Source organism: Phallusia mammillata, chromosome 7, assembly GCF_965637545.1.
Source record: "Phallusia mammillata chromosome 7, kaPhaMamm4.hap1.1, whole genome shotgun sequence".
Lineage (NCBI taxonomy): Eukaryota > Metazoa > Chordata > Ascidiacea > Phlebobranchia > Ascidiidae > Phallusia > Phallusia mammillata.
In genome coordinates, this window is record NC_137258.1 from 13,557,102 (window position 1) to 13,578,255 (window position 21,154).

General features: G+C 42.3%; 1 protein-coding gene and 2 pseudogenes across 3 annotated transcripts; 2 read left to right on the plus strand and 1 right to left on the minus strand.

Annotated features, from left to right (window-relative positions):
• The first annotated feature begins 2,571 nt into the window (after window positions 1–2,571).
• On the plus strand, window positions 2,572–7,002 carry LOC145239013 (sodium-dependent phosphate transport protein 2A-like; annotated as a pseudogene).
• A 4,075-nt stretch (window positions 7,003–11,077) lies between these two features.
• On the plus strand, window positions 11,078–21,016 carry LOC145239014 (sodium-dependent phosphate transport protein 2A-like; annotated as a pseudogene). Its single transcript, XR_013862218.1, has 11 exons — window positions 11,078–11,501; window positions 11,552–11,755; window positions 12,090–12,230; window positions 12,295–12,443; window positions 12,516–12,594; window positions 12,857–13,016; window positions 13,099–13,203; window positions 13,308–13,398; window positions 13,464–13,670; window positions 14,351–14,410; window positions 20,019–21,016. The product of XR_013862218.1 is annotated as a sodium-dependent phosphate transport protein 2A-like (transcript).
• Window positions 13,759–20,043, minus strand: LOC145238846 (uncharacterized). Of its 2 annotated transcripts, none has more exons than XM_080102123.1 (2): window positions 14,415–20,043; window positions 13,759–14,270 (listed from the first exon to the last, which is right to left on the minus strand). In XM_080102123.1, exon 1 carries the CDS (start codon window positions 19,395–19,397, stop codon window positions 15,045–15,047), a length of 4,353 nt encoding a protein of 1,450 aa, XP_079958249.1. In that variant the 5' UTR covers window positions 19,398–20,043; the 3' UTR covers window positions 13,759–14,270; window positions 14,415–15,044. The 2 variants fall into 2 exon arrangements, with proteins under 2 accessions (XP_079958249.1, XP_079958248.1); XM_080102122.1 differs by having other exon boundaries at window positions 13,759–14,282.
• Window positions 21,017–21,154: the final 138 nt, after the last annotated feature.

A 21,154-nucleotide genomic window follows, 5' to 3' on the forward strand; every position in this document is an offset into this window, starting at 1 on the left:
GAACGCCGACATCAAGACCAAATGGAAACATTGATGAGTTTCTTGAAACAGTCGTCGACATCTGAAAGTTCCACCACGCCCAGTTCAAGCACAGCCACGCCCAATTTTCCAGCATTTGACCAAACCACGGAATTGTGGGAAGATTATTGGTCGAGATTTCGCACGTTTTTCAAGGCACATGCTGTGTCCGATGACCGCAAAGCACAGGTGTTTCGAATCCGTCAAGACGCCAGTACCTGTGATTTTCCATCCATCAAGGATCCGTTAGATGAGGCACTTCGTACACGCTTTATTTGTTTTGCAAAAAATGAAGCAATCTGGGCAGGAACTTGGCCGAACGGTCTGGCGCGCCTGCCCATATACAGACATAAAAACCCTGATCGGGATTCGTCCGCGGGAGAGTCCTGGGTTCGAACCCCGTGAAAAAAAAAAAAAAAGCAGTCTTAAAGGCCGTATTTAAAATTAAAAGCGACGAGTTGACTTTCGCACGAGCTGTTCAAGTCGCCATGAAGACCGAGGACGCCGCTAGAGTCGCTAAGGAAACCGTTTACGGGACGCAACAAAGTGAGGTAAACAGAGGCGCAAGTTTCGTCCAAGGAATCAGCGACACCGGGAGGTTCCTTCTGCAGAGCTCCAGAACGAGAATTCAAGCTCATATAATTGTTATCGTTGTGGCAAGAAGGGCCATTTTGCAAGTGAATGTCGTTTTAAGGCTTCAGTTTGCAGTTTTTGCAAACGACGGGGGCATTACAGTCGGTCTGCAGGAAGAAAGAGTATCACGAATCGATAAAAGTGAAATGTGTCGACAGGTTTACTGTAAAGAATATTTCAAACCAAATAGCTAAAGTTCCAAAATTGGAGGTTCCAATTTCTATCAACAAGAAAACTTGCATCATGGAGCTTGACACCGCTGCAGGTGGAAATTTTCTGTCCATTGCGGCCTGGAAAAGTCTTGGAAAGCCGAAGCTTCGAGACCCAGATACGCGATATCAATCTGCTACAGATCATCCCATGCCAATCCTAGGTTCTTTTACAGCTACGGCGAGACATGCCCAGTCAAACAAGGATTGTAACATTACGTTACTTGTTTCAAGCATCCCTAAGCTGAATCTATTAGGTCGTGACGCCATCAAGAAGATGCACATTTCTTCGGACGACATTCTTCACAAAGAATCCGGTTAACATTATCGACAAAGTTGTGGAACCCAATCTTGCACAAGAGTGCCGAAAACTTTGCGAAAGTTTTCCAAACTTATTTAAATCTGAACTTGGTTGTTTGAAAGGCTACGAGCTTGAAATAAATTTTCAACCAGAGACAAAGCCTATATTCTGCAAGCCTAGAGCGGTCCCAATAGTTTTGCAAGAGGATCTCAACCAGGCCTACGACGCTGGCATATCGAGGGGCATCTGGACGCCAGTTCAATTTAATTCCTGGGGAACTCCAGTTGTGCCAGTTCGAAAAGCAGTTTTACCTGGAACATGTAAAGCTAACTTGAGAGTCTGCCTATGATCATCTCAAAAATCTGCGACGTCTTTTTGAAAGATTGGACAAAAAGGGTCTTCGTTTTCGCATGGAAAAATGCAAATTTGCCAAAAACAAGGTGGAGTATTCGGGCCACATATTATTATCAAAGGACGGAGTAGAAAAAGGTGCCAAAGTCAATGACGTCATTAAAATGCCTCCGCCGCACAACGTCTCAACACGTCGTTCGTTTCTTGGTTCTGTGCAGTTTTACGGCAAGTTCATGCCACCGAATTTTTCAACAGTATCAGAGCCGTTACACCGACTTGCAAGAAAAGGTGTCGAGTGGAAGTGGCAAGAAACAGAACAAGACGCATTTGAGCAACTGAAACGAATGTTGTCATCCAACAACGTGCTCACGCATTTTGACCAGACGTTGCCTCTTGCCTGTTGGAATTGCGTGTGACGCCTCTAACGTTGGTATCGGAGCTATATTGTTTCACCGTTATCCAGATGGCAGCGAGCGGCCGATTGCCAATGCAGCAAAGACATTGACCGACAGTCAACGAAATTACAGTCAAATACAAAAAGAAGCTCTAGCAATTGTTTACGCTCCAAAGAAGTTCTATCAATACTTGTTTGGGAGGAAGTTTATCCTTGTGACCGATCACAAGCCTTTGCTGTCGCTGTTTGGACCAAACAAGGCTACACCAGCCCTTGCAGCCAATCGTTTAGCTCGATGGGCATTATTCTCAAATCATCCGACACAGTCGATATCAGCAAAAACTACAATTGATCTTTTAGAGCAGGGGTCGGCAACCTTTTTTACACTGCGGACCGATTTTGAACCTGAAATTTGATCGCGGACTGGCCTTAGAAAAACTGCAAATATTAACCAATAAAAAAGCCTAAATTAGTTTACCTTCCCCGGGATGCACGGGGAAAATACTTTAAAGTGTGTAACCTGAAAAAGCATACGGCCCGGTAACGAACTCCTCGCGGCCCGGCACCGGGCCGCGGACCGGCGGTTGCCGACCACTCTTTTAGAGAACGACTTTTCTCTTTTCGGTTATCCTCACACGCTTGTGACAGATAATGCTCCCACGTTCATGTCCGAACAATTCCAGAACTATTGCAAAGAGCGAGGAATAGTTCACTTGACTGAAGCACCTTACCATCCAGCCACTAATGGCGCTGCTGAGCGCTTGGTACAAACTTTTAAGCAGGCTCTTCCGAAGTCGTCAAGTCCGCCTAAAGAAGCGCTGCTCGAGTTTTTAATGCAGTACCGCCGAACACCGGCCGGAAGTGGTTATTCACCAAGCGAACTTTTAAACCACCGACAGATGCGCACAATGATTGATGCATTGCTTCCATCTCCAGCCCACACCACACAAGGCAAACAATCGAAAATAGCCACCAAATCTCAATCTGCGGTGCGAAGAGGAGATGTTTCCTACAAAGTTGGGGATACTTGCTATGCCCTTTACTTTGGACCGAGACACAATCAACAACCACGCTGGGTGGCAGCAAAAGGTATCAAGCGACATGATGTCGCAGCGTTGAAGTACGTGTTATTCCCCGAGGACCTATATGGAGACGTCACATTGAACAACTCCGTCCTCGTTACGCAACAGAAGAAGATGAAAATCCGGCGGATGATCCTAACCCCGTGAGTGAGAGAATAAATGAGGAAATACCTGACGTGACACAATCCTCACCACTGAAGATCGCGGACCTTGAACATTTAGAATATGGTCCCGGCAATCCGAGACGTTCAACACGACAACGTAAATCCCGACAATTTTTGTGTTGCTAATTATCGTTTTTCATACTTGTTGGGGAGGTGTTAAGGATTTCTATTGTTGCGTTGTAATTTCCAACGTTGTGTTTTAATTAGCATCTCATTTCGAGCCTTGTGTGCAGCATTCCTTACATTTCAAGTATGGTTCGCAAGCACACTATTCCTAATGTGGCGTGTGTTCCGTGGAATGTAAATGGATAATCGTTGCCTATAAAATTCGCATGTTAAGTTAAATATTTCTATTTTCCTTCCGTTTTACTTGGTGTCGTAAATACAACAACTTGAAGAATACAACACTGGGTATACGTTATGTTTATTAGATGATTCAATCCCATGGAGGGATCAGACAACATCGCAGAGGGTCAAGACCGTCCTTATCGGAACCCTAAAATTCATATTCCTCATTGCCTGCCTCTTCATTTGTTCGTTAAAGATTATGACCAAAGCACTGAATCTGTTAGGTCTGTGTCATTCTCTGCTTTATTCTTATGTAATGCGACTTTATAAATGAAACATGCCACACAGCTGGAAGGGTTGCAGTTGATATTTTCACAAGCAATGTATTCTTGAGTAACCCGATTACTGGATTGATTTTATCGGTGTACTTGTGACTGTGGTCATCCAAAGTTCATCAACTTCAATTTCTATCGTGGTTGCAATGGTCGCCGCAGGAAGTAAGGTTTAAATAACTTGCGCCACTCTCATAAATGTAGTTGCATTCATAACTTACGATATATGATTTGAAGTTATCTCTGTTGAAAAGTCAATTCCTATTGTTATGGGAGCAAACATCGGAACATCAGTCACCAACACCGGCGTAGCATTGACACTATCAGCAAACAAAGAAGAATTCAGAAAGTATGAATTGAAAAACTGCTAATGCAATAGCCTATTATTATTCCGGAGTGCAGAAGGGCCATGTCCACCTGCTCCCAAAAATTAAAAAAACGCAAATTTTGGCTACCATTAAGTTGGTGTTTTAAATTAAATTGTATAGGGTCACAATATGTTTGGCCCCGCCTAAATGTTTTTGTCAAACCAAAGATTTTGTTCTAATTACCTCACTGACACAATTTGCAATTGCAGATGCTGCTAGACATACATTGACATACTTTTTAGGGCATTCGCTGGAGCAACTGTTCATGATTGTTTTAATATCATGTCTGTCATTATTCTTCTGATAGTGGAACTGATAACAGGATACCTAGAGGCCTTTTCTCATGCAGTTATTAAATCCATACCAGAGATTGATGGTTCTGGACCCCCAAAATTCTTGACAGTAAGGATGATAATGATTTACTCGAAATTAAAAACAAAGCTCAGCTATTGATTACAAAAAGTAATTCGTCTCCGGTTTGCAGACCCTGACCGAGCCGATTGTAGGGAACATTATTCACGTAAACGGAAGCGTCCAAAAGCTATTAGCAAGAAACGAGACTCTTGAACCTGGCAACAGTATTATTCAGGTAAGCAAACACCTGTAACGTAAACTATGCATTTTCCGTGCATTAATACTTTGGGCTGTTCTAAATTTAGGTTAACTTTCACGATCTAAATTACATCTTTTAAGCTTTGGTGCAACCAAACCAAGACAATGATTGAAAAGACATTCCAAAATGGAACCGTAATAAATCAAACTGTACTTGTAGGAATTCGAAAATGTAAGAAAATGATTTTATTTCGTGACGTCAATTCTTTTTTTAAAAAAAAACGTCCTGTAATTAAAAGGTGACAGAGGCGACTTTCTTTTTGCCGATTCTGGTTGGTCGGAACAGGCTGTCGGGGCGTTTTTGTTTGTTGGAAGCGTGATTGTCCTGATAGCAAGTCTGCTTTTAATGGTAAAAATCTTAACATCATCTCTTAAAGGAGGACTGAAGGTTGCAATTAGAAAAGCGGTCAATACAGACTTTCCAAAGCCATTTGGTTGGCTTTCTGGTAAGAATTGGCGTGATATGTAGTAATTTTACTTCCTGCGTTTCCTAGTTATCTACACTTCATAAAATTGTGTTAGTTAAAAAAGGTTAAACAGCGTTTTAAACTTTACTTTCAGGTTATATTACTGTTTTTGTTGGATGTGGCGTCACCATGATCATCCAAAGTAGCTCTGTAGTTACCTCCACCCTGACCCCATTGGTTGGCCTTGGCGTGGTCAAACTGAAAAGAATGTTGGCGGTGACAATCGGGGCCAATATGGGAACGACATTAACAGCTGTACTCGCAGCTCTAGCGACTGGTAGCCCTTTGGCTTTGCAGTTGTCATTCTGCCACATGTTGTTTAATATTACTGGTTTTGTACTTTGGTATCCTTTGCCCTTTATGAGAAAAATTCCCCTAAAGGCAGCGACAGGTCTTGGTAACATTACAGCAAAATACCGATGGTTTTCGGGCTTCTACGTAATTGTGGTGTTTTTCCTGATACCTTTGATTGTGCTTGGTATGTCTTTTGCTCCAGTTTGGTTTTTGGCATCGGTCATTATTCTTATTTTGGTAATAGTGTTAGTGATAATAATCGTTAACGTTTTGCAAACAAAACGTCCACACTGGCTCCCACTAAAACTTAGAAACTGGGATTTCTTACCACTTTGGATGCACTCGCTGAAGCCCTTAGACCGGTTTATGACGAAGGCGTTTGGGTGGTGCAGGTGTTGTAAGTGCTGTCGCGAACCGGAGTCTGCCTCTCCAGCAGTTCGCACTTACGAAAACGCTGGTTTTGACAACGATGTGTCAAAAGTTTAAGTAACAGTGATTTTGGCAAATAATATATTAAATGATGACAGCACAGCATATGCACTTTTTAATCATACCCTACCACCAATCGAAGTTTAATAATGTACATAGCCTATACTTTGTCAAATATTTTTGCATTAACGCTTTGTTCCATAATTGCTACTAACCTTTCTGTGTGTAACCTTTCCGGATTTTCAAAACGCACACGACATTGACGTTTAAAGCTCCATTTCTACACCTGCAAGCTAGCACAATACAAACTGCCATAAGCAAAGAAGTTTGTTGAACTTTAATTTTAAGTGAAAAAAGTTATGGAAAGAAAGCAACCACGATACTTGCAGAAGATACAAACACCAGTCCTCCAAATAGCAAAGTTAACTTTGTTAACCACCAACATTTTTATGCCATGGGTTGCGCTTTTTTGGGTAGGAACATCTTTTCACACATTTGTTTTACAATGGCTGAAAACTTGACTTGAAATTGATCCAATATTTTTAGTTCTGAAACCACGTCCTTGGACGTTGGAGCATGTTTATGCGCACGAAGCAGAAAACTCCTAAATAATCAAATCAATCAAAAACAACTGTTAGTTGAGAAAAACCTAGTAAATAGAGGGTAAAACGGTTGTGCAAAGTTTTACAATAAGAGGATATATTATCATAGTTGTTTGTGTGCTGACGCAATAGTCACGTATAAACGCCATTTCTAGGTCATATTTTCTACAACAAAATAAGTGACACCAAATGGCAGTTCGGGGTTGACAACAACTTCAAGCTGTGTGTTGACTGGTTCTGATTTAGAGGCGCTTCGTTATTATTGTTACTAAAAAACTTTAAGTTTCCTTTTTTTAATTTTACTCACTGTTTTCAACGTTTAAAACAATTTTGCACGAACCGATGTATACACGAATGTTTCAACAATGCCAAAGTTACCAAATGGCGCCAAGAACAATCAAACATGTTTTGTGTATACAGCTCAAATCAAATATTTAAAACTACTATAGAGACATAAAACGAAGGTTGTTATCCAATGGGAATATCAAAAATGATCAAACCAAAGGCGTTGTGATTATGCTCTTTAAAATTGGATCTACACTTCTTTTCGTTACAGTGGCAACACTGCAGTTATTCTGTTTATAGTTAAATTTAGCAGCAGCACATTTGCATTTATAAAATACCAAACCACATTGACGCGAACAATTTGGTCCTGTGAAGTTTTATCACAATTGGCCGGTAGAGCTATTTACAGTTACACCATACCTAGCGGGAGATACACTTTTACAAGGGGGCGTAAAGAGCTGATTTTTTTTATTTGGCGGCTAAAGAGGGTTAGGTTGGGAAATAAGTTTTTTAAATAATTTTTACATTAGTAACTAAATTTCTGGGTTAGTTTTATTGAATTTTATGTGCTAATACCTTACCCCGACCCTAAGAGCCCTAACCGTGAGCATTTTTGGAGATATAACGTTTTAAATGTAAAAAAGTGCTCTTTGCGCCACCTGTCGAAGGTTAGGCGCTTTTGGATGTCGCGAGAGGTATGGTGTTAGTAGCTCCACCCAATTGGCCAATGTTTACAATTTTGACTGCTAGAGGTGTTTTAAGCAGCAACTGCAAACTCCTTTGACATCATAGAGCTGTCAACAATTACATGACCGTCATTTGCTAAATCCAACATTTTATGCAATTTAATAGCATACACAAAAACTTCATATTTAAAAAACCCTGATCCAACGCTAACATAGCTATAAACATATATTTCCGTCAAATTAATGTTTTCAAATCAATTATTAGAGTTGCCCTATACCCCTGTGCTTAAAAACTTTACGGGAGAACACAGGAAATTAACTGAAATGCAAGTTTAAAAGAATAGAACTTTCCATGTTTGTTTTTTACCGAATCGAATCTGAAAGTTAAAAATGGATTTTTGCAAAATCTGAAGGGAGTGTATGTACTGTTCTAAATTGTAAACAAACAAAAAAAACAAAAGAGCTATATTCGATTCTGTGACCTATAGTCGAAATCTAAATAGCTAGATTTGAATTTGTTTACTTGCTTTGTAACATTTGCGTTCTTTGTTAAAGCTATACCATCTGTTTACAACATCCCAAATTAGTGTGGCATAAAACAATTAAGCTATAGCTTGTTAAGGATTTTTATTGTTGCGTTGTAATTTCCAACGTTGTGTTTTAATTAGCATCTCATTTCGAGCCTTGTGTGCCTTTAGCGCAATGCATGGTCCGCAAGCACACTATTCCTAATGTGGCGGTTTTCCGTGGAATGTAAATGGATAATCGTTGCCTATATAATGCTGCGCATGTTAAGTTAAATATTTCTATTTTCCTTTCGTTTTACTTGGTGTCGTGAATACAACAACTTGAAGAATACAACAATTGACGACGAGGATGGGATCTAGCTGGTAAACGCAGTCTGGTCCTATAAAATCTCTAACAATGGATAAATTTTTAGAAGCCATGCAAAAACAGATGGAACTGCAAGAACGCCGACACTAAGAGCAAGAACGCCGACATCAAGACCAAATGGAAACATTGATGAGTTTCTTGAAACAGTCGTCGACATCTGAAAGTTCCACCACGCCCAGTTCAAGCACAGCCACGCCCAATTTTCCAGCATTTGACCAAACCACGGAATTGTGGGAAGATTATTGGTCGAGATTTCGCACGTTTTTCAAGGCACATGCTGTGTCCGATGACCGCAAAGCACAGGTGTTTCGAATCCGTCAAGACGCCAGTACCTGTGATTTTCCATCCATCAAGGATCCGTTAGATGAGGCACTTCGTACACGCTTTATTTGTTTTGCAAAAAATGAAGCAATCTGGGCAGGAACTTGGCCGAACGGTCTGGCGCGCCTGCCCATATACAGACATAAAAACCCTGATCGGGATTCGTCCGCGGGAGAGTCCTGGGTTCGAACCCCGTGAAAAAAAAAAAAAAAAGCAGTCTTAAAGGCCGTATTTAAAATTAAAAGCGACGAGTTGACTTTCGCACGAGCTGTTCAAGTCGCCATGAAGACCGAGGACGCCGCTAGAGTCGCTAAGGAAACCGTTTACGGGACGCAACAAAGTGAGGTAAACAGAGGCGCAAGTTTCGTCCAAGGAATCAGCGACACCGGGAGGTTCCTTCTGCAGAGCTCCAGAACGAGAATTCAAGCTCATATAATTGTTATCGTTGTGGCAAGAAGGGCCATTTTGCAAGTGAATGTCGTTTTAAGGCTTCAGTTTGCAGTTTTTGCAAACGACGGGGGCATTACAGTCGGTCTGCAGGAAGAAAGAGTATCACGAATCGATAAAAGTGAAATGTGTCGACAGGTTTACTGTAAAGAATATTTCAAACCAAATAGCTAAAGTTCCAAAATTGGAGGTTCCAATTTCTATCAACAAGAAAACTTGCATCATGGAGCTTGACACCGCTGCAGGTGGAAATTTTCTGTCCATTGCGGCCTGGAAAAGTCTTGGAAAGCCGAAGCTTCGAGACCCAGATACGCGATATCAATCTGCTACAGATCATCCCATGCCAATCCTAGGTTCTTTTACAGCTACGGCGAGACATGCCCAGTCAAACAAGGATTGTAACATTACGTTACTTGTTTCAAGCATCCCTAAGCTGAATCTATTAGGTCGTGACGCCATCAAGAAGATGCACATTTCTTCGGACGACATTCTTCACAAAGAATCCGGTTAACATTATCGACAAAGTTGTGGAACCCAATCTTGCACAAGAGTGCCGAAAACTTTGCGAAAGTTTTCCAAACTTATTTAAATCTGAACTTGGTTGTTTGAAAGGCTACGAGCTTGAAATAAATTTTCAACCAGAGACAAAGCCTATATTCTGCAAGCCTAGAGCGGTCCCAATAGTTTTGCAAGAGGATCTCAACCAGGCCTACGACGCTGGCATATCGAGGGGCATCTGGACGCCAGTTCAATTTAATTCCTGGGGAACTCCAGTTGTGCCAGTTCGAAAAGCAGTTTTACCTGGAACATGTAAAGCTAACTTGAGAGTCTGCCTATGATCATCTCAAAAATCTGCGACGTCTTTTTGAAAGATTGGACAAAAAGGGTCTTCGTTTTCGCATGGAAAAATGCAAATTTGCCAAAAACAAGGTGGAGTATTCGGGCCACATATTATTATCAAAGGACGGAGTAGAAAAAGGTGCCAAAGTCAATGACGTCATTAAAATGCCTCCGCCGCACAACGTCTCAACACGTCGTTCGTTTCTTGGTTCTGTGCAGTTTTACGGCAAGTTCATGCCACCGAATTTTTCAACAGTATCAGAGCCGTTACACCGACTTGCAAGAAAAGGTGTCGAGTGGAAGTGGCAAGAAACAGAACAAGACGCATTTGAGCAACTGAAACGAATGTTGTCATCCAACAACGTGCTCACGCATTTTGACCAGACGTTGCCTCTTGCCTGTTGGAATTGCGTGTGACGCCTCTAACGTTGGTATCGGAGCTATATTGTTTCACCGTTATCCAGATGGCAGCGAGCGGCCGATTGCCAATGCAGCAAAGACATTGACCGACAGTCAACGAAATTACAGTCAAATACAAAAAGAAGCTCTAGCAATTGTTTACGCTCCAAAGAAGTTCTATCAATACTTGTTTGGGAGGAAGTTTATCCTTGTGACCGATCACAAGCCTTTGCTGTCGCTGTTTGGACCAAACAAGGCTACACCAGCCCTTGCAGCCAATCGTTTAGCTCGATGGGCATTATTCTCAAATCATCCGACACAGTCGATATCAGCAAAAACTACAATTGATCTTTTAGAGCAGGGGTCGGCAACCTTTTTTACACTGCGGACCGATTTTGAACCTGAAATTTGATCGCGGACTGGCCTTAGAAAAACTGCAAATATTAACCAATAAAAAAGCCTAAATTAGTTTACCTTCCCCGGGATGCACGGGGAAAATACTTTAAAGTGTGTAACCTGAAAAAGCATACGGCCCGGTAACGAACTCCTCGCGGCCCGGCACCGGGCCGCGGACCGGCGGTTGCCGACCACTCTTTTAGAGAACGACTTTTCTCTTTTCGGTTATCCTCACACGCTTGTGACAGATAATGCTCCCACGTTCATGTCCGAACAATTCCAGAACTATTGCAAAGAGCGAGGAATAGTTCACTTGACTGAAGCACCTTACCATCCAGCCACTAATGGCGCTGCTGAGCGCTTGGTACAAACTTTTAAGCAGGCTCTTCCGAAGTCGTCAAGTCCGCCTAAAGAAGCGCTGCTCGAGTTTTTAATGCAGTACCGCCGAACACCGGCCGGAAGTGGTTATTCACCAAGCGAACTTTTAAACCACCGACAGATGCGCACAATGATTGATGCATTGCTTCCATCTCCAGCCCACACCACACAAGGCAAACAATCGAAAATAGCCACCAAATCTCAATCTGCGGTGCGAAGAGGAGATGTTTCCTACAAAGTTGGGGATACTTGCTATGCCCTTTACTTTGGACCGAGACACAATCAACAACCACGCTGGGTGGCAGCAAAAGGTATCAAGCGACATGATGTCGCAGCGTTGAAGTACGTGTTATTCCCCGAGGACCTATATGGAGACGTCACATTGAACAACTCCGTCCTCGTTACGCAACAGAAGAAGATGAAAATCCGGCGGATGATCCTAACCCCGTGAGTGAGAGAATAAATGAGGAAATACCTGACGTGACACAATCCTCACCACTGAAGATCGCGGACCTTGAACATTTAGAATATGGTCCCGGCAATCCGAGACGTTCAACACGACAACGTAAATCCCGACAATTTTTGTGTTGCTAATTATCGTTTTTCATACTTGTTGGGGAGGTGTTAAGGATTTCTATTGTTGCGTTGTAATTTCCAACGTTGTGTTTTAATTAGCATCTCATTTCGAGCCTTGTGTGCAGCATTCCTTACATTTCAAGTATGGTTCGCAAGCACACTATTCCTAATGTGGCGTGTGTTCCGTGGAATGTAAATGGATAATCGTTGCCTATAAAATTCGCATGTTAAGTTAAATATTTCTATTTTCCTTCCGTTTTACTTGGTGTCGTAAATACAACAACTTGAAGAATACAACACTGGGTATACGTTATGTTTATTAGATGATTCAATCCCATGGAGGGATCAGACAACATCGCAGAGGGTCAAGACCGTCCTTATCGGAACCCTAAAATTCATATTCCTCATTGCCTGCCTCTTCATTTGTTCGTTAAAGATTATGACCAAAGCACTGAATCTGTTAGGTCTGTGTCATTCTCTGCTTTATTCTTATGTAATGCGACTTTATAAATGAAACATGCCACACAGCTGGAAGGGTTGCAGTTGATATTTTCACAAGCAATGTATTCTTGAGTAACCCGATTACTGGATTGATTTTATCGGTGTACTTGTGACTGTGGTCATCCAAAGTTCATCAACTTCAATTTCTATCGTGGTTGCAATGGTCGCCGCAGGAAGTAAGGCTTTTATACTTTGCGCCACTCTCATAAATGTAGTTGCATCCATAACTTACGATATATGATTTGAAGTTATCTCTGTTGAAAAGTCAATTCCTATTGCTATGGGAGCAAACATGACACTATCAGCAAACAAAGAAGAATTCAGAAAGTATGAATTGAAAAACTGCTAATGCAATAGCCTATTATTATTCCGGAGTGCAGAAGGGTCATGTCCCCCTGCTCCCAAAAATTAAAAAAAACGCAAATTTTGGCTACCATTAAGTTGGTGTTTTAAATTAAATTGTATAGGGTCACAATATGTTTGGCCCCGCCTAAATGTTTTTGTCAAACCAAAGATTTTGTTCTAATTACCTCACTGACACAATTTGCAATTGCAGATGCTGCTAGAAATACATTGACATACTTTTTAGGGCATTCGCTGAAGCAACTGTTCATGATTGTTTTAATATCATGTCTGCCATTATTCTTCTGATAGTGGAACTGATAACAGGATACCTAGAGGCCTTTTCTCATGCAGTTATTAAATCCATACCAGAGATTGATGGTTCTGGACCCCCAAAATTCTTGATAGTAAGGATGATAATGATTTACTCGAAATTAAAAACAAAGCTCAGCTATTGATTACAAAAAGTAATTCGTCTCCGGTTTGCAGACCCTGACCGAGCCGATTGTAGGGAACATTATTCACGTAAACGGAAGCGTCCAAAAGCTATTAGCAAGAAACGAGACTCTTGAACCTGGCAACAGTATTATTCAGGTAAGCAAACACCTGTAACGTAAACTATGCATTTTCCGTGCATTAATACTTTGGGCTGTTCTAAATTTAGGTTAACTTTCACGATCTAAATTACATCTTTTAAGCTTTGGTGCAACCAAACCAAGACAATGATTGAAAAGACATTCCAAAATGGAACCGTAATAAATCAAACCGTACTTGTAGGAATTCGAAAATGTAAGAAAATGATTTTATTTCGTGACGTCCATTCTTTTTAAAAAAAAACGTCCTGTGATTAAAAGGTGACAGAGGCGACTTTCTTTTTGCCGATTCTGGTTGGTCGGAACAGGCTGTCGGGGCGTTTTTGTTTGTTGGAAGTGTGATTGTCCTGATAGCAAGTCTGCTTTTATTGGTAAAAATCTCAACATCATCTCTTAAAGGAGGACTGAAGGTTGCAATTAGAAAAGCGGTCAATACAGACTTTCCAAAGCCATTTGGTTGGCTTTCTGGTAAGAATTGGCGTGATATGTAGTAATTTTACTTCCTGCGTTTCCTAGTTATCTACACTTCATAAAATTGTTATGTACACAAGACACGGACTTGAATAACAGCTTTAATAAAAAGCAAATTGCCAGCGACGTAGAGTAAAACGTATTCATTTTTATTAAAACAAACGTTTCGACAAAACTATTGTCATCATCAGTGTAAAATGTAATGCACAAGTGAAAACAAGCGCGTTTATATACAGAAAAAGTAAGGAGAAAAGTTTAATCAACTGCGTCACGGTGATAAAAGGTTGCCGACAAAATGGAGATAACGATAAAACCAATGATAATTAGGTGTTAAAAAGCCGCAGGGGCATCGAAGTTGTGTCCACGTTCAGCCCCGGTGCATGTTGCTGGATAAGAAGCGACTCCAGAATAAACAAACGAATCCGATCCGATGTTGCGTCCAATATTTCTGGTTCGGTGAAGTTGACCCTATGCATACGGTTAGTCTGAAGATGCCTACATACCTCCGATTTTTCGTTGGTCTGATGCTCTTTTATTCGAGTTATTAAATTTCGCTGCGTCTCACCAATATATGAGGACCCACACGAACACGTCAGCCTGTAAACAACACTGCAGCGGAGGTCATAAAATTGTGTTAGTTAAAAAAGGTTAAACAGCGTTTTAAACTTTACTTTCAGGTTATATTGCTGTTTTTGTTGGATGTGGCGTCACCATGGTCATCCAAAGTAGCTCTGTAGTTACCTGTCACGTTCCGTTTTCACGGGTACGCAAAAGATGGGACTGACTATCGGAAGTTCTTTAACAACTAACGCTCGTGTACTCTGATCAGCAATAAACCTTTTCCTACACCTTTATTGTCTTATTCAAATAGAATGAAATACACAAAATACGATTATTTACAAACGAAGAAATTGCTTACATAACCCATTGCACCGGGTTATACTTCATGGACACATATACATCGCATGCCCTTACGTGTACCCCTTTTTACCAGCGCGAATAATAACAGTGAAGCGTTCTGACAAATGGAGGGCTACTTGTACCGTTTCGATAACAATGGATGGGTAAAGGTGTAAACTCTGCATGGGCCTTTTTCTTCAGCATTAACAATAACGGCTACAGCGACTAAGGGGCGACGTGATAAAAACTGGCACATTACAGATAAGACAATAGGAGTCGGACAAAAGATTTCACGCACACATTGAACTTCCAGCGGTTGCGAGATAACGTCACGCGGGAAGTGGGTCGCAGACTATCCGGTCTAATACATTTGTGACACAACCCCATTTTTAAAAAGAAATTTTTACCAGAAAATTTACGACAAATTAACACAAATGCAACTATAATAAGGCGCAACGCACAAATAAACAATTACATTCGGCTGAGATAGTCAGCCCCAACATTTTCGCATCCTTTGATATACTCACAGCGAATGTCAAAGTTTTGAAGGTACATTGCCCAGCGCATGATTCTGTCATTGTCAAATTTGGCGTTTTGCAAGAAGGATAATGGTTGATGGTCCGTCTGTAATACAAACTTTCTTCCATACAAGTAAACCATGAATTTTTTAACGCCCCACACAACTGCTAGGCATTCGCGCTCGATGGTGGAGTATCGTCGTTCTGCACTCGATAGCCTTTTGCTCGCATAACTTATCGGAAAGTATTGTTCATCGTGCATTTGAAGTAGAACAGCCCCGATACCCTCACATGAGGCGTCAGTGCGCAAAATAAAATCACGTGTAGTGTCCGGTAAATGTAAAATGGGCTTGTTGGATAATACGGACTTTAGACTATCAAAAGCCGCCTGTTGTTCACTCCCCCAATTGACAGCGTCCGGATGTCCCTTTCTAGTAAGATCCGTGAGAGGTACGGCTATAGAAGCGTAATTTGGGATGTAGTCCCGATAGTAGCCTGTTAAACCTAAGAACGATCGAACCTCTGTTTTGGTTCTTGGTCTCGGTGCTCCTTTTATCTTTTCCACGTTGTCCTGATGCAACCCAATGACGTTGTTCCCGACATGGTGCCCCAGAAAGTTGACATCATTGGCCCCCAGAAGACATTTAGTTGGTCTGGCAGTTATGTTTGCTTGGACCAATCGCCTGAACAATTCTTTCAGCGTCGCCAGGTGTTCTTCCCATGTTTCCGTGTGTACAATCACGTCGTCGATGTAATGCTCAACGTTTCTCATACCTTTCAATAGATTTCGCATTCCCCGTACAAACGTCGCACTGGAGTTTTTCATTCCAAACGGCATCTTGCGAAATTCGTAGCATCCGTCCGGTGTCACAAAGGCAGTCTTGTGTATATCGCGGTCGGCAACTTTTACTTGCCAGTATCCTTTGGTCAAGTCGATCGTCGAAAAGTATTTATCGTTTCGAAGGGCGTGAAAAACATCTTGAGCCGTCGTCATCGGTTCAGGATCAAACACCGTTATCTGGTTGAGTCTTCGGTAGTCGATGCAAATCCGATTTGTTCCATCTTTCTTTCGTACTATAACCACCGGTGACGCATACGGTGACGTTGAAGGTCTTATCACTTGTGTGTCCAGCATTTCGCGAATATCCGTTCGTAATGACTCGCGTACGTTAAAAGGCACTGCATAAGGCTTTGATCGTACCGGTTTGTCGTTGGTGAGGCAGATGTTGTGTTCCACTAAGTTCATGCACCCGGGCTTCTCAGAAAACACCTTTTTATGCGCTTTTACAACCTCCATGACTTCTTCTCTTTGTCGGTCGGTAAGAGAATCGCTCACCACCAAATCATCAGTTGTTTCGTGGTGAGTTCCAAGGTTCAACTCAAGCAACTCGTCGTCGTCCACTGAGTCGGGTACTTCAAGGCACAGAGCTTTCATCACCAATGCGTCGCTTGTTTGCGATCCATTTTTCTGTTCTGATTCTCTTTGGACGTATTTTTTTAATAAGTTTATGTGGTAAAGTTTGGCATTACCCTTAACGTTTACACGGTAGTCGTTAATTCCAACCTTCCCCTCAACTTTAAACGGTCCTTTCCATTGCATCAGCAACTTGTTGCTGTCGGTTGGGAGCAGGATCAGGACCTGGTCACCTTCTTCGAGAGTACGTTTCCTCGCCTTGCGGTCAAAGTTCTTCTTATATCTAGTCTGTGCCCTCTCACTTGCTTCTTTGGCGACTAGCATCGTCTTTTCCAGTCTCTCCCGGAGCTCAAACACGTATTGATAGCTACACATGGTTTCTGGATTTGCTACTTCGTTGGTGAACATGTCTTTAAGAATGTGAAGTGGTCCCCTGACCGTTCGGCCGTAGAGCAATTCAAACGGTGCAAACCCAGTAGATTCCTGTGGCACTTCGCGATATGCAAAAAGTAAGGGGTCTATGTAACGATGCCATTGTTTCGGCTGCTCGCTACAAAGTCGTTTCAACATTGCTTTTAACGTGCCATTAAATTTTTCGACTAATCCGTTGCACTGTGGGGAGTACGGAGTAGTGGTTAGATGGCGCACCTGTAACAGTCTTTCGACTTCCTTCATGCAGCTTGAGATGAATTGAGTCCCTTGGTCAGATAACACTTCGCGTGGTATTCCTACTCTACTGTAAATCCCCAGCAAAGCTTCAGCCACATCTTCAGTGGTGATGTTCTTTAATGCCACCGCTTCAGGATATCGGGTGGCATAATCGACCAACGTCAGCAAATAGCGATGGCCACCTTCGCTTGGTGGCTGAATTGGACCGACCAAGTCTACTGCGATTCTTTTAAAGGGCTCATCGATTAAAGGCATCTTTTGTAGTGGGACTTTTGCAATCCTTCCCTTGCTGATTGTCCTCTGGCAGATATCGCAGGATTTGCAGAAACGTTGGACATCTCCCCTTATTCCAGGCCAGTAAAAGTTCTGAAGAATTCGGTCCAGCGCCTTTTTTGTACCCATATGACCACTCATAATCGAATCATGAGCTACTTCCATTATCTTGCCTCGATAAGTCATGGGAACCATAAGCTGTTGAAATGGCTTTCCATAATTGATCGTGGGATTCCAATACTCTCTGTACAAAAGGTTTTCCTTTCGAACAAACTTTACGTGACCGTTGCCTCGAGATTTAAATCCTGATTTTTCCCGGAATTTATCTAAAGATGCGTCTTCGTCTTGGGCTTTCAAAAAAGATTCACGATTAATACTTTCGAACGGTTTGCAGCCAGGTACACTTAAGGGCGTTTTTAGATTTCTTGCTTGCGCCTTGGACCGCGTGACAACTGCACAGGTTTTAATGGTCGTGGCGCTCCAGTTTGGATCCGGTGAATCCCAATTTCTGGCCCCAGGCACGTTGCCAATGATTAGATCCACATTTAGATCGGTAACACAAATAGCCTCCACCGTTCCTGAGTAATAAGGTGTGCTTACTGTGACTATCGCCACAGGCGCAGGTTCAGCCTCCCCTTTAAAACCCTGGATGTATTGTACCTCTCCCGTCAGTTGGTCATCCGACACTAATGACCTGCGAACTACCACTGAGGTACATCCTGTGTCGCGAATCGTTTCCACCGATCTTTGCCCTACCTGGCCCACTGTCGCCTTCAGGTTCTGTTTCCGTATCTGAACAACCAAAGCGTTCGCTGGTCCGTCTGCGGCACGATGTGATACTGCTCCGTTGGCTCTTATATGACACTCTCTTGCAATATGTCCGAGACCGTTGCAGTTGAAGCATCTGCGATCAGTAGAGCCTGGTGGTCGATGACTGACGTCCCGGTGTACTGATCTTTCACAACTAGTGTAATTCACCGCTGCTCGGTGGTGCTTCGGATTGCGACTATAACCGCTAATTGTTCTGTTTAGTGGACCGAGAAATCTATCGGCTGTCTCAGCAAACTCCTTCAGATCATTTGTTGTGTGTTGCCTCATGTACAAAGATAGTTCCCGGTAACTATCTTTGTGAAATTTTTCACGCAGAAAAAGATCTTTAAGTCCTTTGTAGGTTTTTTCAATACCGGCCATTTCCACCCAACTGTCCAAATAGCTGTCGAATCTAACAAAATACTGCGAAACCGTTTCGCCTTGCTGCTGGGTTTCATTGTTAAATTTGTTGCGGTATCCATCCTCGCGTAAACCATACCGTTCCCGCAACGCACGTTTCAGCACCTCGTAATCCCTGGCATCATCTGCTGTAAGTCGAGAATACACCCCCATCGCTTTTCCTGTCAGCAGTGCACTGAGCCATGGCGCCCATTGGCTTCTCTCCCATCCGCTATTTTCTGCGTATCTCTCAAACCTCAGAAGATACCCGTCCATATCATCAACGTCGTCTATAAATTTTGGAAGCTCTGGACACTTGGCTGCACCAGCGTTACTGCACGTTGTCGAAGTGCTTGTGGTCTCTTCACGGCTTCGTCGATCTTCCAGTTCAAGCTTCTTCATGGCCAGTTCGTGCTCGCGGATTTCCCGTTCGGACCCATGTTTCCTTTTCTCGGACTCAGCGGCAAGTTCACGTCTTCTCTGTTCAGCCTCATCGTCACGTCTTTTCTGTTCAGCCTCATTGTCACGTCTTTTCTGTTCAGCCTCATCTTCACGTCTTTTCTGTTCAGCCTCATCTTCACGTCTTTTCTGTTCAGCCTCACGATTAACCCTTCGCTCTTCACGTTCATGTGCCTCCTTCTCACGGTCCTGTATCACCTGCTCCTCCACATACTTGCGTAGCTCTTCATCCACATATCCCAATTGTTTTCCAATATCCAGATATTGGCTTACAGACGCCATTACCGATCTTACAGGGGTTAGTGTTTAACTTCGCGTTTTTAAGTCAGATCCCGGACGAGCCCCCAGATGTCACGTTCCGTTTTCACGGGTACGCAAAAGATGGGACTGACTATCGGAAGTTCTTTAACAACTAACGCTCGTGTACTTTGATCAGCAATAAACCTTTTCCTACACCTTTATTGTCTTATTCAAATAGAATGAAATACACAAAATACGATTATTTACAAACGAAGAAATTGCTTACATAACCTATTAGTAGTAGAGACCCTATTGCACGGGGTTATACTTCATGGACACATATACATCGCATGCCCTTACGTGTACCCCTTTTTACCAGCGCGAATAATAACAGTGAAGCGTTCTGACAAATGGAGGGCTACTTGTACCGTTTCGATAACAATGGATGGGTAAAGGTGTAAACTCTGCATGGGCCTTTTTCTTCAGCATTAACAATAACGGCTACAGCGACTAAGGGGCGACGTGATAAAAACCGGCACATTACAGAGAAGACAATAGGAGTCGGACAAAAGATTTCACGCACACATTGAACTTCCAGCGGTTGCGAGATAACGTCACGCGGGAAGTGGGTCGCAGACTATCCGGTCTAATACATTTGTGACATTACCTCCACCCTGACCCCATTGGTTGGCCTTGGCGTGGTCAAACTGAAAAGAATGTTTGCGGTGACAATCGGGGCCAATATGGGATCGACATTAACAGCTGTACTCGCAGCTCTAGCGACTGGTAGCCCTTTGGCTTTGCAGTTGTCATTCTGCCACATGTTGTTTAATATTACTGGTTTTGTACTTTGGTATTCTTTGCCCTTTATGAGAAAACTTCCCCTAAAGGCAGCGACAGGTCTTGGTAACATTACAGCAAAATACCGATGGTTTTCGGGCTTCTACGTAATTGTGGTGTTTTTCCTGATACCTTTGATTGTGCTTGGTATGTCTTTTGCTCCAGTTTGGTTTTTGGCATCGGTCATTATTCTTATTTTGGTAATAGTGTTAGTGATAATAATCGTTAACGTTTTGCAAACAAAACGTCCACACTGGCTCCCACTAAAACTTAGAAACTGGGATTTCTTACCACTTTGGATGCACTCGCTGAAGCCCTTAGACCGGTTTATGACGAAGGCGTTTGGGTGGTGCAGGTGTTGTAAGTGCTGTCGCGAACCGGAGTCTGCCTCTCCAGCAGTTCGCACTTACGAAAACGCTGGTTTTGACAACGATGTGTCAAAAGTTTAAGTAACAGTGATTTTGGCAAATAATATATTAAATGATGACAGCACAGCATATACCTCCCCCACCAATCGAAGTTTAATAATGTACATAGCCTATACTTTGTCAAATATTTTTGCATTAACGCTTTGTTCCACAATTGCTACTAACCTTTCTGTGTGTAACCTTTCCGGATTTTCAAAACGCACACGACATTAACGTTTAAAGCTCCATTTCTACACCTGCAAGCTAGCACAATACAAACTGCCAAAAGCAAAGAAGTTTGTTGAACTTTAATTTTAAGTGAAAAAAGTTATGGAAAGAAAGCAACCACGATAATTGCAGAAGATACAAACACCAGTCCTCCAAATAGCAAAGTTATCTTTGTTAACCACCAACATTTTTATGCTATGGGTTGCGCTTTTTTGGGTAGGAACATCTTTTCACACATTTGTCTTTCAATGGCTGAAAACTTGACTTGAAATTGATCCAATATTTTTAGTTCTGAAACCACGTCCTTGGACGTGGGAGCATGTT